The sequence below is a fragment of the Rhinatrema bivittatum genome, chromosome 8 (assembly GCF_901001135.1).
Source record: "Rhinatrema bivittatum chromosome 8, aRhiBiv1.1, whole genome shotgun sequence".
NCBI lineage: Eukaryota > Metazoa > Chordata > Amphibia > Gymnophiona > Rhinatrematidae > Rhinatrema > Rhinatrema bivittatum.
The window spans coordinates 103950505-103971031 of record NC_042622.1 but is presented as its reverse complement, the minus strand read 5'-3'; the positions used below and the strand labels follow the sequence as shown (position 1 = coordinate 103971031).

General features: G+C 47.0%; 1 protein-coding gene across 9 annotated transcripts in view; it reads right to left on the bottom strand.

Moving 5' to 3' along the window:
* Nucleotides 1–20527, bottom strand: part of LOC115096830 — a 219963-nt gene that overhangs the window by 3373 nt on the left and 196063 nt on the right. For 7 of the 9 annotated variants that reach the window (XM_029611997.1, XM_029611990.1, XM_029611992.1 and 4 more), the window contains 3 exons: nucleotides 16057–16181; nucleotides 15540–15632; nucleotides 9956–11828 (listed from right to left, as the gene is read on the bottom strand). In XM_029611997.1, coding sequence (XP_029467857.1) covers nucleotides 10349–11761 — 1413 coding nt within the window. In that variant the 5' untranslated portion in view covers nucleotides 11762–11828; nucleotides 15540–15632; nucleotides 16057–16181 and the 3' untranslated portion in view covers nucleotides 9956–10348. Of the gene's footprint in view, nucleotides 1–9955; nucleotides 11829–15539; nucleotides 15633–16056; nucleotides 16182–20527 lie in introns of those variants that run through there. The other 2 variants (XR_003858151.1, XM_029611998.1) reach the window with 2 other exon arrangements.

Genomic DNA, 20527 nt, shown 5'->3' with positions numbered 1-20527 from the left:
TTGGCCACTGCGCGCCCTACACAACCCCATCGGGCTGGTCGCGGACCACGCAGGGACCGAACAGTGGAGCCACACAAGACATCAGGAACTAGGAACATCACGGATCTTGAAACAGGAACTTGGAACATTAAGGAACTTGGAACATCAAGGAACTTGGAACAGGAACATCAAGGAGATGCCAGGCTGGAGCGGAAGACAGGAAGTCTTGGAGAGAACTTGCTCCTGGAGGACTAGCTCCTTGCGAAGGCAAGTTGGAACTGACAGCAGGAGCCTTTTGTAGGCAGAAGAGGACTACACCCCGGGAGGCGTCCAAGAGGGTCACACTTGCACTGCAACTTTAAAAGAGGAAGAGAGCCACAGGCCTGCCCCCTAGGAGGAGCAGGAAGAGGAAGTCCAGATCCTTGGACAGCGGTGTCCCTGCCACTGCCCTGCAGGAGGAGGAGTTAGGCCTCAGAGCAGGCCTTAACGTGGGAGCGGCGGCATTCAAGCTGTGAAGGCAGGTCGAGGAGCGGCCTCCCTGCCATGGAACACACGGCATTGGGGAAGTCAGCAGGCAAGGCCCTGGCTTCTGTGGCCTCCAGGCTGAGCAGGTAAGCGCCTCCCGTGACTACAGCCACAAGAGGAACACAACAGCCCCCCCCCCTCAAAGGGAGTCCCTTCCCTTCCATCAGGAGGTTGAAAATCGGGCAACTGGAACAAGGATGGTGCAGGCGCCTCCTGCTGGTTGTGAGGAAGATATGGAATGAAACATGGAACAATGAGGAAACACAGGGACAAACAAAGGAACAAGGAAACAAGAAACAGGCAACAGCGGAAGAGCAATATGGAAACAGAGAAACAAGAGAACAGGAAATGGAACAAAAAAACAAGCAAGGAACAGAGAACAGAACAAACAACAGAGCAAACAACTGAACAGCGGAGCACAGAAACAAGAAACAGCGGAGCAAAGGAACAAGAAAAAGCAGAGAGCAAGACAAGAAACAGAGAACAGCACAACAAGCAAGATCAAAAAATGGAGGAACAAGACAAGGAACAAATGGAACAAGGAAGGAACAAGAGAACAGCACAAAGAACAAGAGAACAGCACAAGGAACAAAGGAACAAGCAACAGAAGAACAAGGAAACAAATGGAGAAGACCAAGGAGCGAATCCAGGGTGGGATCAGGCTGTAGCAATGGTCATCAGGTGGGGTGCAGGCACCTCCTGCAGGTCGTGGGACCCCGACCTGGAATCACCAAGAAAGTCTGGATGCAGGCGCCTCCTGCAGGTCTTAGGAATCCAGATGGCTGGGGCCTCCAGCAGGTCGTAGGAAGATGGAAGAAATCCCGAAAAACATTTTCTGGGGTTCGGAGGCAAGGAGTCCAGAACAAGGCCCGGGACCAGGGCTGTCCCACAAGGCACATGGCCTTCGCAATCTGTTGTGCTGCGTTGGAAGGGAGTGCTAGGGAGTGCTCCCCAGCGCAGGACAAGTGGTGTGTGCCCCTATGGTGAGACAAGTCCAAGTCTGGGAAGGACACAGGAGACGAGATGAGGACTTGAATTGAAGATCAGACGAGATGAGGACTGTAACTGAAGAACCGACGAGACGAGGACTCAGACGAGGACTTGCAAGGACTCTGATGTTGGAGGTCCCAGACGTTAAGGATGAGCAGGTGCAAGGAGCTCCGAACCAGGAGAGAGTGCAGAGAGTTCTTATTCAGATTCAGGTTCAGTTAAACAAGGTCTCGGAGACTTGCACTGCTGAGGAGATCAGAAACATGGAGGTTCCTCGGCAACAGCCACTGGAATCCCACCTACACACCCAGTAGGGGTGGTCGCGGAACAGGAACTTGGAACATCAAGGAACTTGAAGCAGGAAGTTGGAACATCAAGGAACTTGAAACATCAAGGAACTTGGAACATCAAGGAACTTGGAACATCACGAAACTTGGAGCAGGAACATCAAGGAGATGCCAGGCTGGAGCGAAAGACAGGAAGTCCTGGAGAGAACTTGCTCCTGGAGGACTAGCTCCTTGCGAAGGCAAGTTGGAACTGACAGCAGAAGCCTTTTGTAGGCAGAAGAGGACTACACCCAGGGAGCAGTCCAAGAGGGACACACCTGCACTGCAACTTTAAAAGAGGAAGAGAGCCACGGTCCTGCACCCTAGGAGGAGCAGGAAGAGGAAGTCCAGGACCTTGGACAGTGGCGTCCCTGCCGCTGCCCTGCAGGAGGAGGAGTTAGGCCTCAGAGCAGGCCTCATCGTGGGAGCGGCGGCATTCAAGCCGCGAAGGCAGGTCGAGGAGTGACTTCCCTGCAACAGAACAGAACGGGGGCGAGGGCCCCTCCCCCGGAGGGAACAGGGAATGTCGGCGGCCTCCTGCTGCGTAGGAGAAGTCCGGCAAGGCTCCTGACACGCCGGCAAGATGGCAGCCATGCCGCGGGAACACACAACATCGGGGAAGTCAGCAGGCAAGGCCCTGGGTTCTGCGGCCTCCAGGCCACGCAGGTAAACGCCTCCCGTGGCTCCAGCAGGCATTCTAGGTAAGTTTTGTTTCATACCAAATAAAAAAAAATCCTGATGAAGCCTTGTTTTCTGGAGAAGCAAGGACTTTGGCGGGACTTTACTACCTTATGAAGGTTTGCTTAGTGACATCGTTCCTACCAGAACAACTGAACATTTAAGAACTGAGTTGTTTCCACATTTATTTTGTGAATAAACCATTTTTAAAGAGGCCTTAATCTGGAATGGCTAGATTGTGTTGGGAATTCCAGCCGCGGACCACTGCAGCCGGGTCCCCCTTCCTTATCCGGCGGATGCCAGCCTCTGCCTTCCTCTGCAGTCCTGCCGGACAGGCTGCACCGGGCCTCTGCTGCGGCATGCTCCCCATGAGGGAGACGCCATCGACTGCTTCCTGGGCTCCTCCTCCTTAGGCACATGCACACAATCTATCCGGGAATTTAAAGGGGCCCCGGTGGGAACCCTCGGCCCGGCCCCCAATACTGACATCACAGTCTGGGGCTATTTAAGCCCACTTCCTGCTTCTCTTCCTTGCCTTGGCAACAGGTCAGCTTGAGAGAGTAGCTAGTTGCTTGTTCCTGCGTTCCAGTCTCTGTTCTTGTGTTCCTGCTTGTTTCTGCCTCCATTCCTGTGCTCCAGCTTGTTCCAGTGCCTTTTCCCGAGTTCCTGTGTTCCTGCTCCTGTGGTTCCGCTCCTCCAGTTCCTGTCTTTGGTTTTCTCCGAGGCTCTGACTTTAGCTTGATATTCTGATTCTCCTGTCTTCTGCCCGTCCTGACCTCTCTGGCATGTTCTCTGGTTCCTGCCCCGACTTCTGGCCTGGTTCACCTTGTTGCACCACTGCTACCAGCCTCGACTCCTGGACTGTCTCTGCGCTTCTGGATCTCTGCCAGCCTTGACTCGGACCGACTACTGAACTCTCCCTGCCAGGAGACCTTCGCCTAAGTCCTGCCGGCCATGGCACCCAAGGGTTCAACCTGTGGGGAATGAGGGCTGGTAGAAGCTCCAGTCTGGTCTCCTGGTCCTGCACCACCTCCCGGCTAAGAGTACCATTAGAGGGCCTTCCCTCAGTGGATCCATCTGCTCTCAAGCCAGCTCAAGGGTCCACAGTTTCAACAGTTTGCCAAGGCCATGGACCCGGCGGATCTCTCTGGTCTCCAGCCATTCCGGGCATGGCTCAACATTTGCAGCAGCAGCAACACTGCCTGGACCTTTTAGCTGCCACCGTTGAGTGGCTGGCTAACCGCCTGGACTCCACCCCACAGGCTGCGTCCCTGCACCTATCAGCACCACCTCGCTATGCTGGTGATCCCAAACAGTGCTGGGGTTTCCTTAACCACTGCTTTCTGCGATTCTCATTTCAACCAATACAGTTCCCGTCTGACCAAGTCAAGACAATGTACATTTTGTCCTTCCTGGATGGCAGGGCCCTGGCTTGGGCCTCCCCCCGTGGGAATGAGGCAACTCTCTGCTTGGGGACCTTTAGCGTTTTGTCCAAATATTCAAGCAGGTCTTTGATGAGCCGGCTCGACATTCCACAGCTGCCACAGAGCTCCTCCATTTGCACCAGGGTTCCCGACCCTTGGTCGACTATACGGTCAAGTTCCGCACACTGGCCTGAGAACTGGGCTGGCGGGAGGACAGTCTGCAAAGTATTTTCCTGGAGAGTCTGTCCTCAAGGATTAAGGACGAGCTTCCAACCTGGGAACTGCCTGTTGACCTTGAATCTTTGATTGATTTGACTGGACAGATTGACCGCCGCTTACAGCAACGAGCCCGAGAAGTGAAACCCGGACGTAGGCCTGTTCCTTTGGCGCCTTCCTTTTCTCAACCACTGGCTCCTCCTCCCACTGAGGCTAACTCGTCACAAGCTGAAGAACCCATGCAGCTGGGCCGCAGTCCTCTCCCCCCTAAGGAGAGACAGCGACATCACTCTCTGGGCCTCTGCCTCTACTCCGGCGGCAAGGGTCACTTGGCCCAGTGCAAGGAACTTCCGGAAAACTCCTGAGCCTAGGAGTCACAGGGGAGCTGACCCTAGGCTGTGCGAATCCTGCTCACCAATGCACGGTTCCGGTGTCCTTGATCATTCCCTAGACTTGCTTTCATTGACTCGGGAGCAGGAGGGAACTTCATTTTGGCAGAATTGGTGGAACAGCTACAGCTCCCGGTACTCCTGAAAACTCCACCTCTGCGAATTTCCTCCAATCGCGGAAGTCCTCTGCCCAGTCGTGTGACCTCCATCACTGGTCCAGTGACTTTCCACACTGGGGTTCTCCATGAAGAACAGATCACCTTCTTCATACTGGAAAAGGCGATCCATCCAGTTGTACTCTCCTCGCATTGACTGGGAGACCCTGCAAATTGCAGCTTGGGGACCGGCTTGCTTCTCCTCCTGCCTACCGGAATTACCCTGGTCCTGAATACCATTGGCTACTGCGTCTGTGTGCTTGCCAGCACAGTATGTGGACTTTATTGACGTCTTCTCTAAAGAGAAAGCCAGGACGCTACATGAGCATCGACCTTTTGACTGTGCTATCGACCTGTTACCCGATTCTACTCCTCCCTGAGGTCGAGTCTACCCTCTGTCTTTACCTGAGATGCAAGCCATGACTCAATACATCCAAGACAACCTAGAGAGCGTTCATCCGGCCCTCAACCTCCCCGGCAGGAGCCGGATTCTTCTTCGTGGCTAAAAAAGGCGGCTCCCGGAGGCCATGTATCGACTACTGTGGCCTCATCACCATTACCCGTCGGGTCCGGTACCCTCTTCCACTCATCCCCGAGCTCCTGGATTGCTTGCATGAAGTTAAGATCTTCACGAAGCTTGACCTTCGGGGGGGCATACAACTTAGTATGTATAAAGCCAGGTGACGAATGGAAGACCGCCTTCAATACCCGTGACGAGCATTATGAGTTCTTGGTAATGCCCTTTGGACTATGCAATGCTCCGGCGGTCTTCCAAAACCTCATGAATGAGGTCTTCCAGGACATGTTCCATTCTTGCATAATTGTCTATTTGGACGATGTGCTCGTTTACTCTAAGGACCTTTTTTTCCCATCGCCAAGAGGTACAACGCATGCTCCAACGCCTCTGGGACACCACCTTTATGTTAAGCTCGAAAAGTGCCTCTTTGAGCAAGAGTCTCTTCCCTTCCTAGGAAACATTGTGCGAACCAGTGGGAGCTGGGAACCGTACATTTAGCTAACGGACTCCTTAAAAATTGATACGTTTTACTTAAAAGTTGCAATTTTTGGCTGTGCGCACTAACTTTAGGTAGTGCGCACTAACGGTAACAGTGAGCGCACTAACCCCGTTAGTGCGCACTAACTACGGATGATTTAAAATACTGGTTCTACATTCCCATTGCCTGTTTTCCAGGTGGTGCGAACCAGTGGGAGCTGGGAACCGTACATTTAGCTAACGGACTCCTTAAAAATTGATACGTTTTACTTAAAAGTTGCAATTTTTGGCTGTGCGCACTAACTTTAGGTAGTGCGCACTAACGGTAACAGTGAGCGCACTAACCCCGTTAGTGCGCACTAACTACGGATGATTTAAAATACTGGTTCTACATTCCCATTGCCTGTTTTCCAGGTGGTGCGAACCAGTGGGAGCTGGGAACCGTACATTTAGCTAACGGACTCCTTAAAAATTGATACGTTTTACTTAAAAGTTGCAATTTTTGGCTGTGCGCACTAACTTTAGGTAGTGCGCACTAACGGTAACAGTGAGCGCACTAACCCCGTTAGTGCGCACTAACTACGGATGATTTAAAATACTGGTTCTACATTCCCATTGCCTGTTTTCCAGGTGGTGCGAACCAGTGGGAGCTGGGAACCGTACATTTAGCTAACGGACTCCTTAAAAATTGATACGTTTTACTTAAAAGTTGCAATTTTTGGCTGTGCGCACTAACTTTAGGTAGTGCGCACTAACGGTAACAGTGAGCGCACTAACCCTGTTAGTGCGCACTAACTCCGTTCGTATAAAAAAACCAAAACACACGCGAAAAACTAAATTTTTAAACGAATCGGTCGACCGAAGCCAGACCCGATACCTAAACACGAAGCACATCTCTAGTATCCACCATTGGCTTTCATAAGGACCCAGAGAAAGTCGTGAGTATTAGAGACTGGCCACGTCCTGTGGGAATCTGGGCTCTCCAGCGTTTCATTGGCTTCGCTAATTTCTACCGGCCCTTCATTCCTCGCTACTCACACTTAGTACCTCTGCTCACCGCACTTACCCAAAAGGGATCTAATGCCAAGGATTGGCCACCAGAAGCGCTTAAGTCTTTTGAAGAATTAAAACAGGCCTTTCTCCAGGAATTCCTGCCTGCGCCATCCTGACCCCTCTCGGACATTTGTAGTGGAGTTGGACGCCTCTGACTCCGCAGAAGAGGCCGTGCTTAGCCAATTCTCACCCAATGGGGTGCTGCTACTATTTTTCCCGGAAATTCTCCCCTGCGGAAAGAAATTACGGTATTGGAGACAAGGAACTTCTTGCTATAAAGATGGCCTTTGAGGAGTGGTGACAGTGGCTGGAGGGGGCTCAACACCCAGTAAATGTATATACAGACCACAAGAACTTGGAGTACTTGTGCCGAGCTCAACAGCTAAATCCTTGTCAAGTGCGCTGGTCCCTGTTCTTCAGCCAATTCAACTTCTTTCTCCGATATCACCCAACTTTGAAAAATATCAGAGCTGATGCTCTTTCCCGCACATCTGAGTCCGAGGATACTCCGGTCGACCCCAATATATTTTGGATCTAGCTAAGATCCATCTTGCTGCTACCAACATTGTTCCTGCAGGCAAAACCATGGTGCCACTTCATCTCCGAAAGAAAGACCTATCCTGGGTCCACGGCTCTTTGACCGCTGGTCATCCTGGCAGGGTCTGCACACTAGAACTGTTGACTCGCTACTATTGGTGGCCCCACGTCAATTGGGACGTCCAGGCCTATGTCACTTTTTGCCCAACTTGCGCCCGACAGAAGCCGCTTCCAGGTCGCCCATGGGGTCTTCTGCAGCCGCTCTCCATTCTTGAAGAGCCTGGACCCACATTTCCACGGACTTCATCGTGGACCTACCAGTATCTGAAGGGAAGCAAGTTATTTGGGTAACCATCGAAAGATTCTTGAAAATGGCCCACTTTGTGGCTCTTCCAAAACTTCCTTCAGCACCTGAACCTGCCTACTTATTTGCCCAACATGTCTTTCGGCTGCACGATCTACCCAGATATATAGCCTCAGACTGTGGATCACAGTTTACCGCCAAGTACTGGCGTGCCCTCTGTAAAATGTTTGGGGTTAAACTGGATTTTATGTCTGCTTTTCATCCGCAAGGGAACTGCCAAGCAGAGCGCGCCAACCGCACTTTAAAGGGCTATCTCCGTTCTTTCGTGAGACACCGACAAGATGACTGGGCACCCCTTCTGCCTTGGGCGGAATTTTCATATAACCATCACGTTCACTCTGTGACTGGAGTAACTCCATTCCAGATTGTCTCTGGGAAGCAAACCACACCACCACTGCCTTTACCATTGCCCGTGCCTTCGCCAGCAGCTCAACTCACAGCACAACTTCATGCTCTTTGGAACTCCACTCAGACACACCTGCAGCAAGCAGCTGAGTCCGCCAAGGAGGCTGCAGACAAACACCGTCGGCGGGCTCCACTCTTTAAACCTGGAGATCGAGTGTGGGTGAGCATGCGCCACATCTGCTTGAGGGTGCCCTCTATGCATTTGACACCCAAGTGAGTGAGCACCTAGGTCCAGTCTCGTATTGTCTGCGTTTGCCCTCAAGTCTGAAAATCCACAATGCCTTCCATGTTTAGCTGTTAAAACCACTAGTCCTGTCAGCCTTTCACCAGAAGCCTCCCGAGCCCCTGGATGTGGAAGCTGATGAGGACCCTATCTACCAAGTCCAAGACATACTAGATGTCAGATACAATCACAGACGCTGGGAGTACTTAATCTCCTGGTAGGGGTTCGGTCCGGAGGAAAACACCTGGGAACCCGCCTCCAACATTTGGGACAAATCTATCCTCCACCAGTTCCATCGTGAGCACGCTGAGAAGTCTGCTCCTTCTCGGAGGGGGCGTAAGGGGGGCTACTGTTGGGAATCCTGGCCACGGACCACCGCAGCCGGGTCCTCCTACCTTATCCGGTGGACGCAAGCCTCTGCCTTCCTCCGCAGTCCTGCTGGGTAAGCAGCGTCGGGCATCCGCTGCGGCATTCTCCCCACGAGGGAGACACCGTTGACTGCATCCAGGGCTCCTCCTCCTTAGGCGCACATGCGGCCCAGCCGTAAATTTAAAGGGGCCGCGGTGGGAAACCTCGGCCCAGCCCCCAACGCTGACATCACAGTCTGGGGCTATTTAAGCCCACTTCCTGCTTCTCTTCCTTGCCTTGGCAACATGTCAGCTCGAGAGAGTAGCTAGCTCCTTGTTCCTGCATTCCAGTCTCTGTTCCTGTGTTCCAGCTTGTTCCAGTGCCTTTTCCCGAGTTCCTGCTCCTGTGGTTCCGCTCCTCCTCTAGTTCCTGTCTTCGGTTGTCTCCTCGGCTCTGGCTTTGGCTTGGTATCCTGATTCTCCTGTCTTCTGCCCGTCCTGACCTCTGGCGTGTTCTCTGGTTCCTGCTTGTCTTTTGCCTGCCCCGACTTCTGGCCTTGTTTACCATGTTGCACTGTTGCTGCCCGCCTCAACTCCTGGACTGTCTCTGTTCTTCTGGATCTCCGCCAGCCTCGACTCTGACCAACTACTGTATTCTCCCTGCCAGGAGACCTTCACCTAAGTCCTGCCAGCCCTGGCACCCAAGGGCTCAACCTGTGGGGAACGAGGGCTGGTAAAGGTCCTGATCCTGCACCACCTCCCGGCTAAGAGTACCATTAGAGGGCCTTCCCTCGGTGGATTGATCTGCTCTCAATAAGGCTGCTGTCACAATTTAGACATATGGGTGGGTATGGGCTGGTTGTTATTTGCCAGTAATGATTAAAGCATCTTAACTAGCTTTGCAAGCCTTATAGATATATAAACTGGCCCTTTTTCCAGTTGTTAAGAGTGTTTGGTGACATTGCTAATAAGCAATCAGATAAAATTAATTTTTATATATAAAAAATGTTTTCCCTGTAATTTAATTCACTTTAATTTATATAAGAAGACACTGGGTGTTTTTTATTTTTTATAACAAAAACCCCAAAGGGTGAACGGTAAATCATGATCACATGCTTTCTTGAGCACACATAAGATTACAGGAATGTGCAAATACCTGAGACAGAAGGAGGTACTTCACTGTGTTAGTTATGTTAAATCAATGCTTCAACAGATCTATGCTTTCTTGTATTCTCTAGAAAACTCAGTAGCAGCATTAGTTTGGCCAAGGATGAGCAGCCCTATATTAGTAGTGATATATTTGTGAAAAAGTATGTTCCATTTTACAGATCAGATTATTAAAGTCCAAGCTCAGAAAAAGCAGATGGTTTTATTCAGCTTTAACATTTCTATGCAACATTCTCCACCCTTAAATATAACCCATGTCTAAAATTATCTTACAAAACACCAAGAGAATTTAGAAATGTTAAACTTTCTAGATTCTCAATTTTAAAAAAATCCTTTGCAAATATATTATCATACCTTTGGATTAGGTGACCCAGAGCAGTTCATTGGCCTCAGACCATGTCATATACTGTGGGCCGATACATTTTTTTATCTTAAAATTCTCCTTATCTCTTGGAATCATGAATAGTCAAATACTGTTGGGCATGATTATCAAAAATAATTCAGGATTTAGGATTCAAAACATCAAATTCAATGAAAAACCCAAATCATATTAAAACCCATATCTTCATATTAATGTCAGATGTTCACTTGCTCTGTCTCGGGATGTTTTCGATTTTCTAATACCCCAATTTTGTCCAGAGCCTTATCTACTCTCTCAGTTAAACTCAATTTATGCTTCCACAACAATCTGTCTTCGATAAGGTGCTCCTTTTCTAGTTTTGGTAGTATTGATTTTCTGAAATGGCACAACATGGCAACATTACTGGGCACCCAATACTGGGCCCCAGAAAATTCTAGGGGTGAATGAACAGATATTTTCACTAAATCTCTGGGATTTATGATCAGTTTTGCTGGGTCGAAGACGTCAGGTTGACGGCGCTCCCGATAGTTATACTGCAAGATATTCACTCCAGGGACAGAGTCCCATCCTTTGGGGGCAAAAGATTGATTTGCAAAGATCACATCTGTTGGGAAGATATGGTTTTCAAAAGTAAAAACGCTGGCCTCAGAGTTCTGCTTCCTGAAAGAGTCCATCATGTCATGCCAGTTTTCATATGCAACAGGAATAATTACTTCATCAATATCATTCAGGGTAATGTATTTGCTCCTGTACATGTTGCGATAGATGCAGTCATTTAACGTGGCAGTTTGTCCGTAATAATGAAGTTCTCCTGGGTGCTCGGGAAAGTGCCAGCCAGAAGAAACGTTCAAATATGAAGTGATGGGCCATGGGATAATCTCGATCACATCCAGCTTCTGATAGTATGACAAAACTTTCTCGAGCAATGGGCTACAATCTGTCTTATACACAACCACTTTTTGAGCCCCAAGTAACCTATACATTTCTATACCTTGAATGAACTGCAGCACGTTATTATAATCACCAAACAAGGTGGAAATGCAGACCAGAAATTCGTACTCAAATGTTGTTGCCAAGTCACCCGACAACTGCTCTTCTCGGTTTTGAACTTTCAAATAAGATAAAAGGGGTGGGAACACTTCATAATCAGATCCTTGATAAACTGATACATATTCTGGGATCCTCTGGTCTTTCAGGTTACATATAAGATCAGTGGTGCCATATGGGAAGTTAAAATGATCTGTATGAACTTGAATTTCTGCTTCAATGGAATAACTACCATTGAAAAGGCAAATGAAGCAGTAGAATTGCTCAGACTTTTCCCGATGTATAATTCCAAGAATGCGGACACAACGACTACTTCTGAAGTCTAAATATGCCGCAATTAACAAGGCATGACTGTTCTGTACTGGCGTGATAGTGCCAACTGCCACATTACTTCCGCAACTAAGTTTCTGAGTTGACTTGGTAGATCTTGCAAGGGCCAGCTCCTTCATCAGAGCAATTGGAGAGGACATTTTGAGCAGCACAGTCTTCCTGCATATGGAACTGATAAACAACAGCATAATAAGGGAGATGAATATTAAACAGTATTTGCAAATGCTTCTCTGTGATATGCAGTGATTCATTCTTGAATGAACTAGTACTTCAGGCAGCAGGAACCCTAAAACCTTTTTGTCATTCAGCCCATTTAATCTAAAAGAAAAAAAGGATAAAAGTATAAATTAAAAATGCATTTGACTTCTTGATATTTTTTTAATTTTTACATGCTTATAAAGAAGTCCAAATGCTTCCTTAAAATAGTCAGTTTCATCCTGTACCATCAAAGAAACTAAGCCATAGCACTCTATGGTGCAGGGGATAAAAAATTCAGAACCCCATCCAACAGGCCTGTGTAAGGGACCATTGTACCATTAATCTGGGGAGGTTCAATAGGAAATAATAGAGAGAGGTTTCGGTTTTGCTCCCCCATGTGGGAACATGCAGATGGTGTGTCCTAGCTGTTTATCATCCCAGTGTACCTGCTATCCTCATGGATTCTTAGTTAGACTTTCAAGCAGCCAGTAGGATGCTGCTTCCTGCTGTGTAATTTTTTCTCATTTATGGAAAAGGAACAAGGAAGTTTTCCCATTTAGGAGCCAGCCTCTGCTGACTTGTCTATGCAGCTTTTAAGCTTCTTTTTAGACTCTTTTAAGCCAACTTTTGAGCATTCCCTGTGAGAGCCTTGGTATACCTTTGCAGTATATTGGGGCTTCTGCAATGTAAGGTTAGATCATGTGTAAAGGAAGATTCTGGCAGTCTTTTGTCTCTTCTCCAGAGGATTTAAAGTGTCTGGTGACCCGATGCAGAGGAATTATATTTTTGCATTAACTGTCTTTTTGCACTATCTCCTCTGTTTGGAGGCAAGGACGTTTTATTCCACCCTTCCTGCTTCTTGCTTAATTTTTCCCCTTTTAGGGTCATTCTAATATTGTGAGTCAGCATATCAAACTGCTGTAAGAAGGAAGTCTTTCATCCAGAAAGACAGAGGTGTTGCAAATTCCATCTAAAGCTAGAGATCCCAGTAAAGTGCACTACCAGGAGAAACAAAGAAGATACAACATAAAGGTAACAAGAACTTTGTTGCTATTGAGGAAAGAAGTTAACAGAATCAAGAGAGTGAAGTACCCTTTTGGTACTGACTGAGGATTTCTAAGATATCTAAAGGATTTATTGGAAGATATTAAATTTGGGACTAAGTTCTGATTACATATTGGGACTGTATACTTTCTAACCACTTTCAGTGAGAAGATTTAAGAATTAAATTGAGAGGTGAAGGAGGATTGAACCAAGCTACATAACCTGAGGAGTTTGAGTTTGTGGGAGAAAAGAAATGTCATTGTAAATAATGAGTGCTTCCAAAGTGATTAAGAGGCTTTGCTAGAAGACGTGAAGTCACAAGTTTATTCTAGCTATCTGCTGTCTTATTATTTATTGCTGCTATTCAATCAAATACGAGAAGTGTAAATATTATTCAATCATCTGATCAAACTATCAATAAAAAAGTTGGAAACTACCATTCTTCTCCTGTGTGTTTATTGAATGCAAAGATAGTGTAAAGGATAGAAGTAAAGAATGGAGACAGAGCTTAATTGCAAAGAAGCAGGGTATAAGAGCTATTGTTCGACCCCACAACTAGAAGCCTGGTCTCAGAGACAAAAGCTAACCGTGGAGCAAGGGAGAGGTATATAGATATTGGGGAGGTGTTTACGCAGAAAGGATCCATCTCTAATTATTTCTATGTGCCCCTGGGTGCCAGTTAAAGGATCCGTCCCACCCAGAAGTTACACCTGTTTGGGCTTGGAGTCACTGCCATGGTCACTAAGGGAGAGTGTGCTTTACAGAAAGTGCCTCATCGGGCCAGAGGCCAGCAAAATGTTGTTTTGCTGCTGGGGCATGACCTTGGAAGGCACAAAGGATTTACAAAAAAAGCTAAGACAGTTTCCAAATTACTATTCTTATTGTCATTAATGTTAAAACCATGTAAATAAGTAGAGCTGGGCTGTGTGGCCAATGAAAAGCTAGTTCCTGGTGTTGGAAATAATTAATGGTTTTAGCATTCCAAGCTAGTTTGTGTTCTGGTGAATAGGAGAGAAGTGTAGCAAACGCTCTTCCTTAGTGAATATGGAGGCAAAAATTATCTCTTGCCCTCCTCTTCCTTCCATGCTCATTAGATATTAGGGATTAGGGATGTGAATCGTTTTAGGACGATTAAAATTATCGTCCGATAATTTTAATATCGTCTTAAACCGTTATGGAACACAATACAATAGAGATTCTAACGATTTATCGTTATAAATCGTTAGAATCGTGAGCCGGCACACTAAAACCCCCTAAAACCCACCCCCGACCCTTTAAATTAAATCCCCTACCCTCCCGAACCCCCCCCCAAATGAGTTAAATAACCTGTGGGTCCAGTGGCGGTCCGGAACGGCAGCGGTCCGGAACGGGCTCCTGCTCCTGAATCTTGTTGTCTTCAGCCGGCGCCATTTTCCAAAATGGCGCCGAAAAATGGCGGCGGCCATAGACGAACACGATTGGATGGCAGGAGGTCCTTCCGGACCCCCGCTGGACTTTTGGCAAGTCTCGTGGGGGTCAGGAGGCCCCCCACAAGCTGGCCAAAAGTTCCTGGAGGTCCAGCGGGGGTCAGGGAGTGATTTCCCGCCGCGAATCGTTTTCGTACGGAAAATGGCGCCGGCAGGAGATCGACTGCAGGAGGTCGTTCAGCGAGGCGCCGGAACCCTCGCTGAACGACCTCCTGCAGTCGATCTCCTGCCGGCGCCATTTTCCGTACGAAAACGATTCGCGGCGGGAAATCGCTCCCTGACCCCCGCTGGACCTCCAGGAACTTTTGGCCAGCTTGTGGGGGGCCTCCTGACCCCCACGAGACTTGCCAAAAGTCCAGCGGGGGTCTGGAAGGACCTCCTGCCGTCCAATCGTGTTCGTCTATGGCCGCCGCCATTTTTCGGCGCCATTTTGGAAAATGGCGCCGGCTGAAGACAACAAGATTCAGGAGCAGGAGCCCGTTCCGGACCGCTGCCGTTCCGGACCGCCGCTGGACCCGCAGGTTATTTAACTCATTTGGGGGGGGTTCGGGAGGGTGGGGGATTTAATTTAAAGGGTCGGGGGTGGGTTTTAGGGGGTTTTAATGTGCCGGTTTTGCGATTTTTAGATTTTTAGATTTTTCACGATATTTTACCCCCCCAAACGGCAACAATACGATTCCCTCCCCCTCCCAGCCGAAATCGATCGTTAAGACGATCGAGGACACGATTCACATCCCTATTAGGGATTGTTTTCAGCCCACCGCAGGAAATTTCGTATTTCCCACGGTTCGGGCTTTTAAAATTTGGAGAGACCCGAATTTCGTGTACTATTTCGGGAAATTTCTTGAAAAATTTCTTTGGGTTTCGAGCTCCCCGAACGAGGACGAATGCACATCCCTATTAGATATTGCTCCAGACTCTTATCTCTAATGCCTTGTATTTCATATAATGACAAAACAAAATATGTGTTTAAATGCACCTGTCCCATGTCAGGGTACTGCAGTCTGTGTGTGTCTCTCTCTTTCATAGGATTAAGCATCAGAATATTTAGAAAAGTTTGTATTTATTTTTCTTCTCTTACTAGTGCTCAAACAGGAGTGGAAATTGTGTAGAATCTGAATAATGTTACTGTACAGTGCCTCATCAGGGCAGGTATTTTTCTTTGGTGTTACTATACATAGGAGCAGGGCATGGTGGTGGGCACTCCCCCATTCTTTTCTCCCATCACCAATAATGAAAATGGAGCAAGAAAAAGAAGCCCACACTTTTCCTCCCCAAAGAAAAATTGTACAAAAACAAAATAGAAATGTTTGACTTTTACCAGTTTCCATGGAAGTGTGTCACTCTTTTGCCCTACAACGTTTGCATTCTTATCACATGGAAGCACATCAATGACCCATGGATCTTCCATAATCTGGGGAGAAAAGAATCCCAACACTATGCTATTTCTGGCTCTGTTGTCAAATTGGAAATTCTGGCCTTCTAGAAAGGTCTCCACATTTATTTATTTTTATTTATCTTTTGGGCACTTAACCAGCTACATAAATTTGAATATAGCTGGTTAAGGTACAGTTATCTAGGTATACATACTGGTTAATTTTAAACCTAGCTGGTTATATTCAAATGCAGCTGGTTAGGTTTGAAAAATAATTTAGGAAATGTTACCAGGATAACTTTATTCAAGTATATCCAGCAGAACCTTTATCCTGCTGAATACCCCTGACAACATATCCAGCTAATTTAGCTGTTTTTCTGAATATTGTCTTCAAAATATGCCATTGCAGTATATATTATTCTCACATTTAGCTATATATACAGGAAAGTTTGTACAGACTTACCCATTTTCCTAGTTCTGCCTCTTATTCATCCTGGGGAAGTAGCTACTAGGAGACAGGCGCTCAGTATGAAAACAGAACTTTAGAGTGTGTAAATTCCAGTCACTGAAGAAAGGAAGCCTGGAAAACTATAGGAAACCAGAAAAGAAAGTCAAAGAGATGCAAGAAACTAACAGAGTGCAAAATCTCCCCTAGAATGGCAGTGTTGCTAATATTCAGAACCCAGAAATCTTCGCGATGGACCAGGGCTATATATAAATGCTTGCCATCAAAAAAAAGAGGGAAAGAAAAAGTTCCCACAGTCATATGCAAAGGAATCAGGGACTTGTGTCTCAGAACTTCTGAATTATAGCCTAGTGTTCTAAATCATTAGGCCATTCCACCTCCCTGACTTAATTTAAACATTATTTAATATTATTTATGATTGCACAAGGGGCTATGAAGCTGCTGATTGCCCTCTTCTTCTCTAGATCATCACTAGTTCTGGATTATTATGGAAACAATGAAGTACATGACGCTGCTGAGGAGTCGGCCTTTGCCTTATAAATATTTATTTTTATTTTATTTATTTTAACTCTTTTCTATACCGACATTCATGAACAGTATCATATCATATCGGTTTACAAGGAACAAGGGGGTATAACTTAAACCATTTAACAAGAGGTAAAGTTACAGTAAACAAGGTGAAATGAACTTGGGTGCTAAGGTCAGAAGCTGTATATATTGGACTCCATATTTACATTGTACATTTGTATATAATTAACCCCCTCTATCTCTCTTTATTTCTTACAATCCCAGTTCATTAGCCCTTGTTAATTGTAACTGCTTCTTTTCATCACGTTTTATTATGTTTTTTGGTTGTATTCTTCGCACCCCTGTTTTCTGTAAACCGACATGATGTGAACGAGTTCATGAATGCCGGTATAAAAAAACCTTAAATAAATAAAAAATAAGGTAGCCGGAAACAAAGGACAGAAGAGTTAGATAAAAAAAAAACCAAAAACATAACAACCGTAGTTAGGCGGAGTGCCTAGCCGAGTAAAGCGTAGTCTGACTGGATGGCATTTGCATGGTTTAGAAAGTTAAGGGAAGGCTTGAAGGAATAGCCAAGTCTTGAGTTTTTTCCGAAATGTTAGAAGGCAGGGTTCCAGTCTGAGGTCTGGAGGCATTGTATTCCAAATGGCCAGTCCCGCTGTTGAGAATGCTCATTCTTTGATGACTGAAAGATGTGTGGTTTTGGTTGAGGGGACTTGTAGGGTTCCTTTATACGCTTCTCTGATGGGTCTTGTAGAAGAGTAAAGTTTGAGTGGGATCTGAACGTCTAGCTGTAGCTGATTGTGGATGGTTTTGTGGATTATGGTGAGGGACTTGTGTAAGATTCTATAATTTACTGGAAACCAATGCAGGTTCCTGAGGATGGGAGTGATGTGCGCTCCGCGGTTGGTGTTAGTTAAGATTCTAGCCGCCGCATTCTGGAGCATCTGTAGAGGTTTGGTGGTGGAGATGGGGAGACAAAGGAGGAGAGCGTTGCAGTAGTCAATCTTGGCAAAGAATGTGGTTTGGAGGACTGTCCTAAAATCATGGAAATGGAGGAGGGGTTTGAGCCTTTTCAGAACTTGTAGTTTATAAAAACAGTCCTTGGTTGTGTTGTTAATGGATTTCTTTAGATTCAGATGGTTGTCGAGGATTACTCCAAGGTCTCTTACTTGCATGATCTGGGTGTTGAGGGAAGTCTGATAGGTTGGGTCCGAGTGGTCGGAGGAGATGAGAAGGAGTTTGGTCTTGGCAGCATTGAGGGCCAGGTTCAGACTGGTGAGCAGGTGGTTAATGGATTGGAGGCAGTTCTCCCAGAAAATGAGTGTTTTTGAGAGGGATTCTGTTATGGGGATCAGAATCTGTACGTCGTCTGCGTAGAGATAATGTATTAATTTTAGGTTTGTAAGCAACTGGCAGAGGGGAAGGAGGTAAATTTTGAAGAGGGTAGGTGACAGGGAGGAGCCTTGAGGTACGCCTACTGATGAATTGATGTTGGGAGATTCTTTGTTGTTAATTCTGACTTTGAAGCCCCTGTTGCTAAGGAAGGATTTGAACAATCTGTGGACCGATCCTGATAAGCCGATGTCTAAGAGATGATTTAGAAGGATGGCGTGGTTCACGGTGTCAAACGCAGCAGAGATGTCTAGAAGAACTAGTAGGAATGAGTGCCCTTTGTCTAGGCCCATGATGATGTGATCTGAGAGGGAGATAAGGAGGGTTTCCGTGCTGAATGATTTACGGAAGCCGTATTGGGATGGGTAGAGGATTTTGTGTTCTTCAAGGTAATCTGAGAGTTGTGTGTTGACCAATTTCTCCGTGAGTTTAGCAAGAAAAGAGAGATTAGAGATAGGGCGGAAATTGGAGAGTTCTCTTGTGTCCAGGTTAGGTTTCTTCAGAAGGGGTTTGAGGGAGGCTATTTTTAGCGTGTCTGGGTAGATTCCTTGAGATAAGGAGCAGTTTATGATGTTGGCCAAAGGTTTGGAGATGGTGTCCGGAATGAGTAGCAGTAGTTTCGTTGGGATGTGGTCTGATGGGTGACTGGATGGTTTCAACCTCTTGAGTAGGGACTCGATCTCCAGGGAGGTTGTGGGTTCGAAGGTGTCGAGGTTGGCTCCAGGGTGAGTGGAGGTGTTGGAATTTAGGGGGGGAGGAGTTGTGTTGGTGGGGAGAAGTGCTAATGTGTTTGCAAATTTTTTCTGAAAGAAGGGTGCTAGCTCGTTTGCTTTGGATTGAGCCTGGTCATCTGGGATAGCCAGGGTGGAGGATTTTGTGAGTTGGGAAGACCCTGGAGAAGGACCGTCGCTAGTTAACAAACTAGAGGGGAATGGAGTAGATGTAACTCCATTTACAGTAGAGAATGTATGGGAAGAGCTGAGGAAACTGAAAGTGGACAAAGCCATGGGGCCTGATGAGGTTCATCCCAGGATACTGAGGGAGCTCAGAGATGTGCTGGCGGGTCCGCTGTGTGACCTATTCAATAGATCCCTAGACACGGGAGTGGTACCAAGTGACTGGAGAAGAGTGGTGGTGATCCCGCTTCACAAGAGTGGAAACAGAGAAGAGGCTGGTTATTACAGACCGGTTAGCCTCACCTCGGTGGTGGAAAAAGTAATGGAGTCGCTGTTAAAAGAAGGAATAGTGAGCTATCTACAGTCGGAAGAATTGCTGGACCAGAGGCAGCATGGATTCACCAGGGGAAGATCCTATCAGACAAATCTGATAGAATTTTTTGACTGGGTAACCAAGGAATTGGATCAAGGAAGAGCGCTCGATGTCATCTACTTGGACTTCAGCAAAGCTTTTGATACGGTTCCACACAGGAGACTGGTGAATAAAATAAGAAGCTTAGGAGTGCCAAGGTGGTGACCTGGATTGCAAACTGGTTGACGGACAGAAGACAATGTGTGATGATAAATGGAACTTACTCTGAAAAGAGACCGGAGTGCCACAAGGGTCGGTGTTGGGACCGGTCCATTCAATATCTTTGTGAGCGACATTGCGGACGGGATAGAAGGTAAGGTTTGTCTTTTTGCGGATGACACTAAGATCTGCAACAGAGTGGACACGCCGGAAGGAGTGGAGAGAATGAGACGGGATTTAAGGAAACTGGAAGAGTGGTCGAAGATATGTCAGTTGAGATTCAATGCCAAGAAGTGCAGAGTCATGCATATGGGGTGTGGAAATCCGGAAGAACTGTATTTGACAGGGGGAGAAGGGCTGATGTGCACGGGGCAGGAGAGAGACCTTGGGGTGATAGTGTCTAATGATCTGAAGTCGGTGAAACAATGTGACAAGGCGATAGCTAAAGCCAGAAGAATGCTGGGCTGCATAGAGAGAGGAATATCGAGTAAGAAAAGGGAAGTGATTATCCCCTTGTACAGGTCCTTGGTGAGGCCTCACCTAGAGTACTGTGTTCAGTTCTGGAGACCATATCTCCGAAGGGACAGAGACAGGATGAAGTCGGTCCAGAGAAGGGCGACCAAAAAGGTGGAGGGTCTTCATCAAATGACTTATGAGGAGAGATTGAAGAATCTAAATATGTACACCCTGGAGGAAAGGAGGAGTAGGGGTGATATGATACAGACTTTCAGATACTTGAAAGGTTTTAATGATCCTAAGACAACGACAAACCTTTTCCGTTGCAAAAAAATCAGCAGAACCAGCGTCACGATTTAAAACTCCAGGGAGGAAGACTCAGACCCAATGTCAGGAAGTATTTCTTCATAGAGAGGGTGGTGGATACCTGGAACGCCCTTCCAGAGGAAGTGGTAAAGACCAAAACTGTGAAGGATTTCAAAGTGAGATAAATACTGTGGATCCATAAAGTCTAGGGGATGTGGATGAAGAGAAGAGGCATGGGGGTGGCTTGAGGGAATGATGGCTACTACCTGGAGATTAATATCCTTATTCAATAATGCGACTCCAACATTGCTCTATG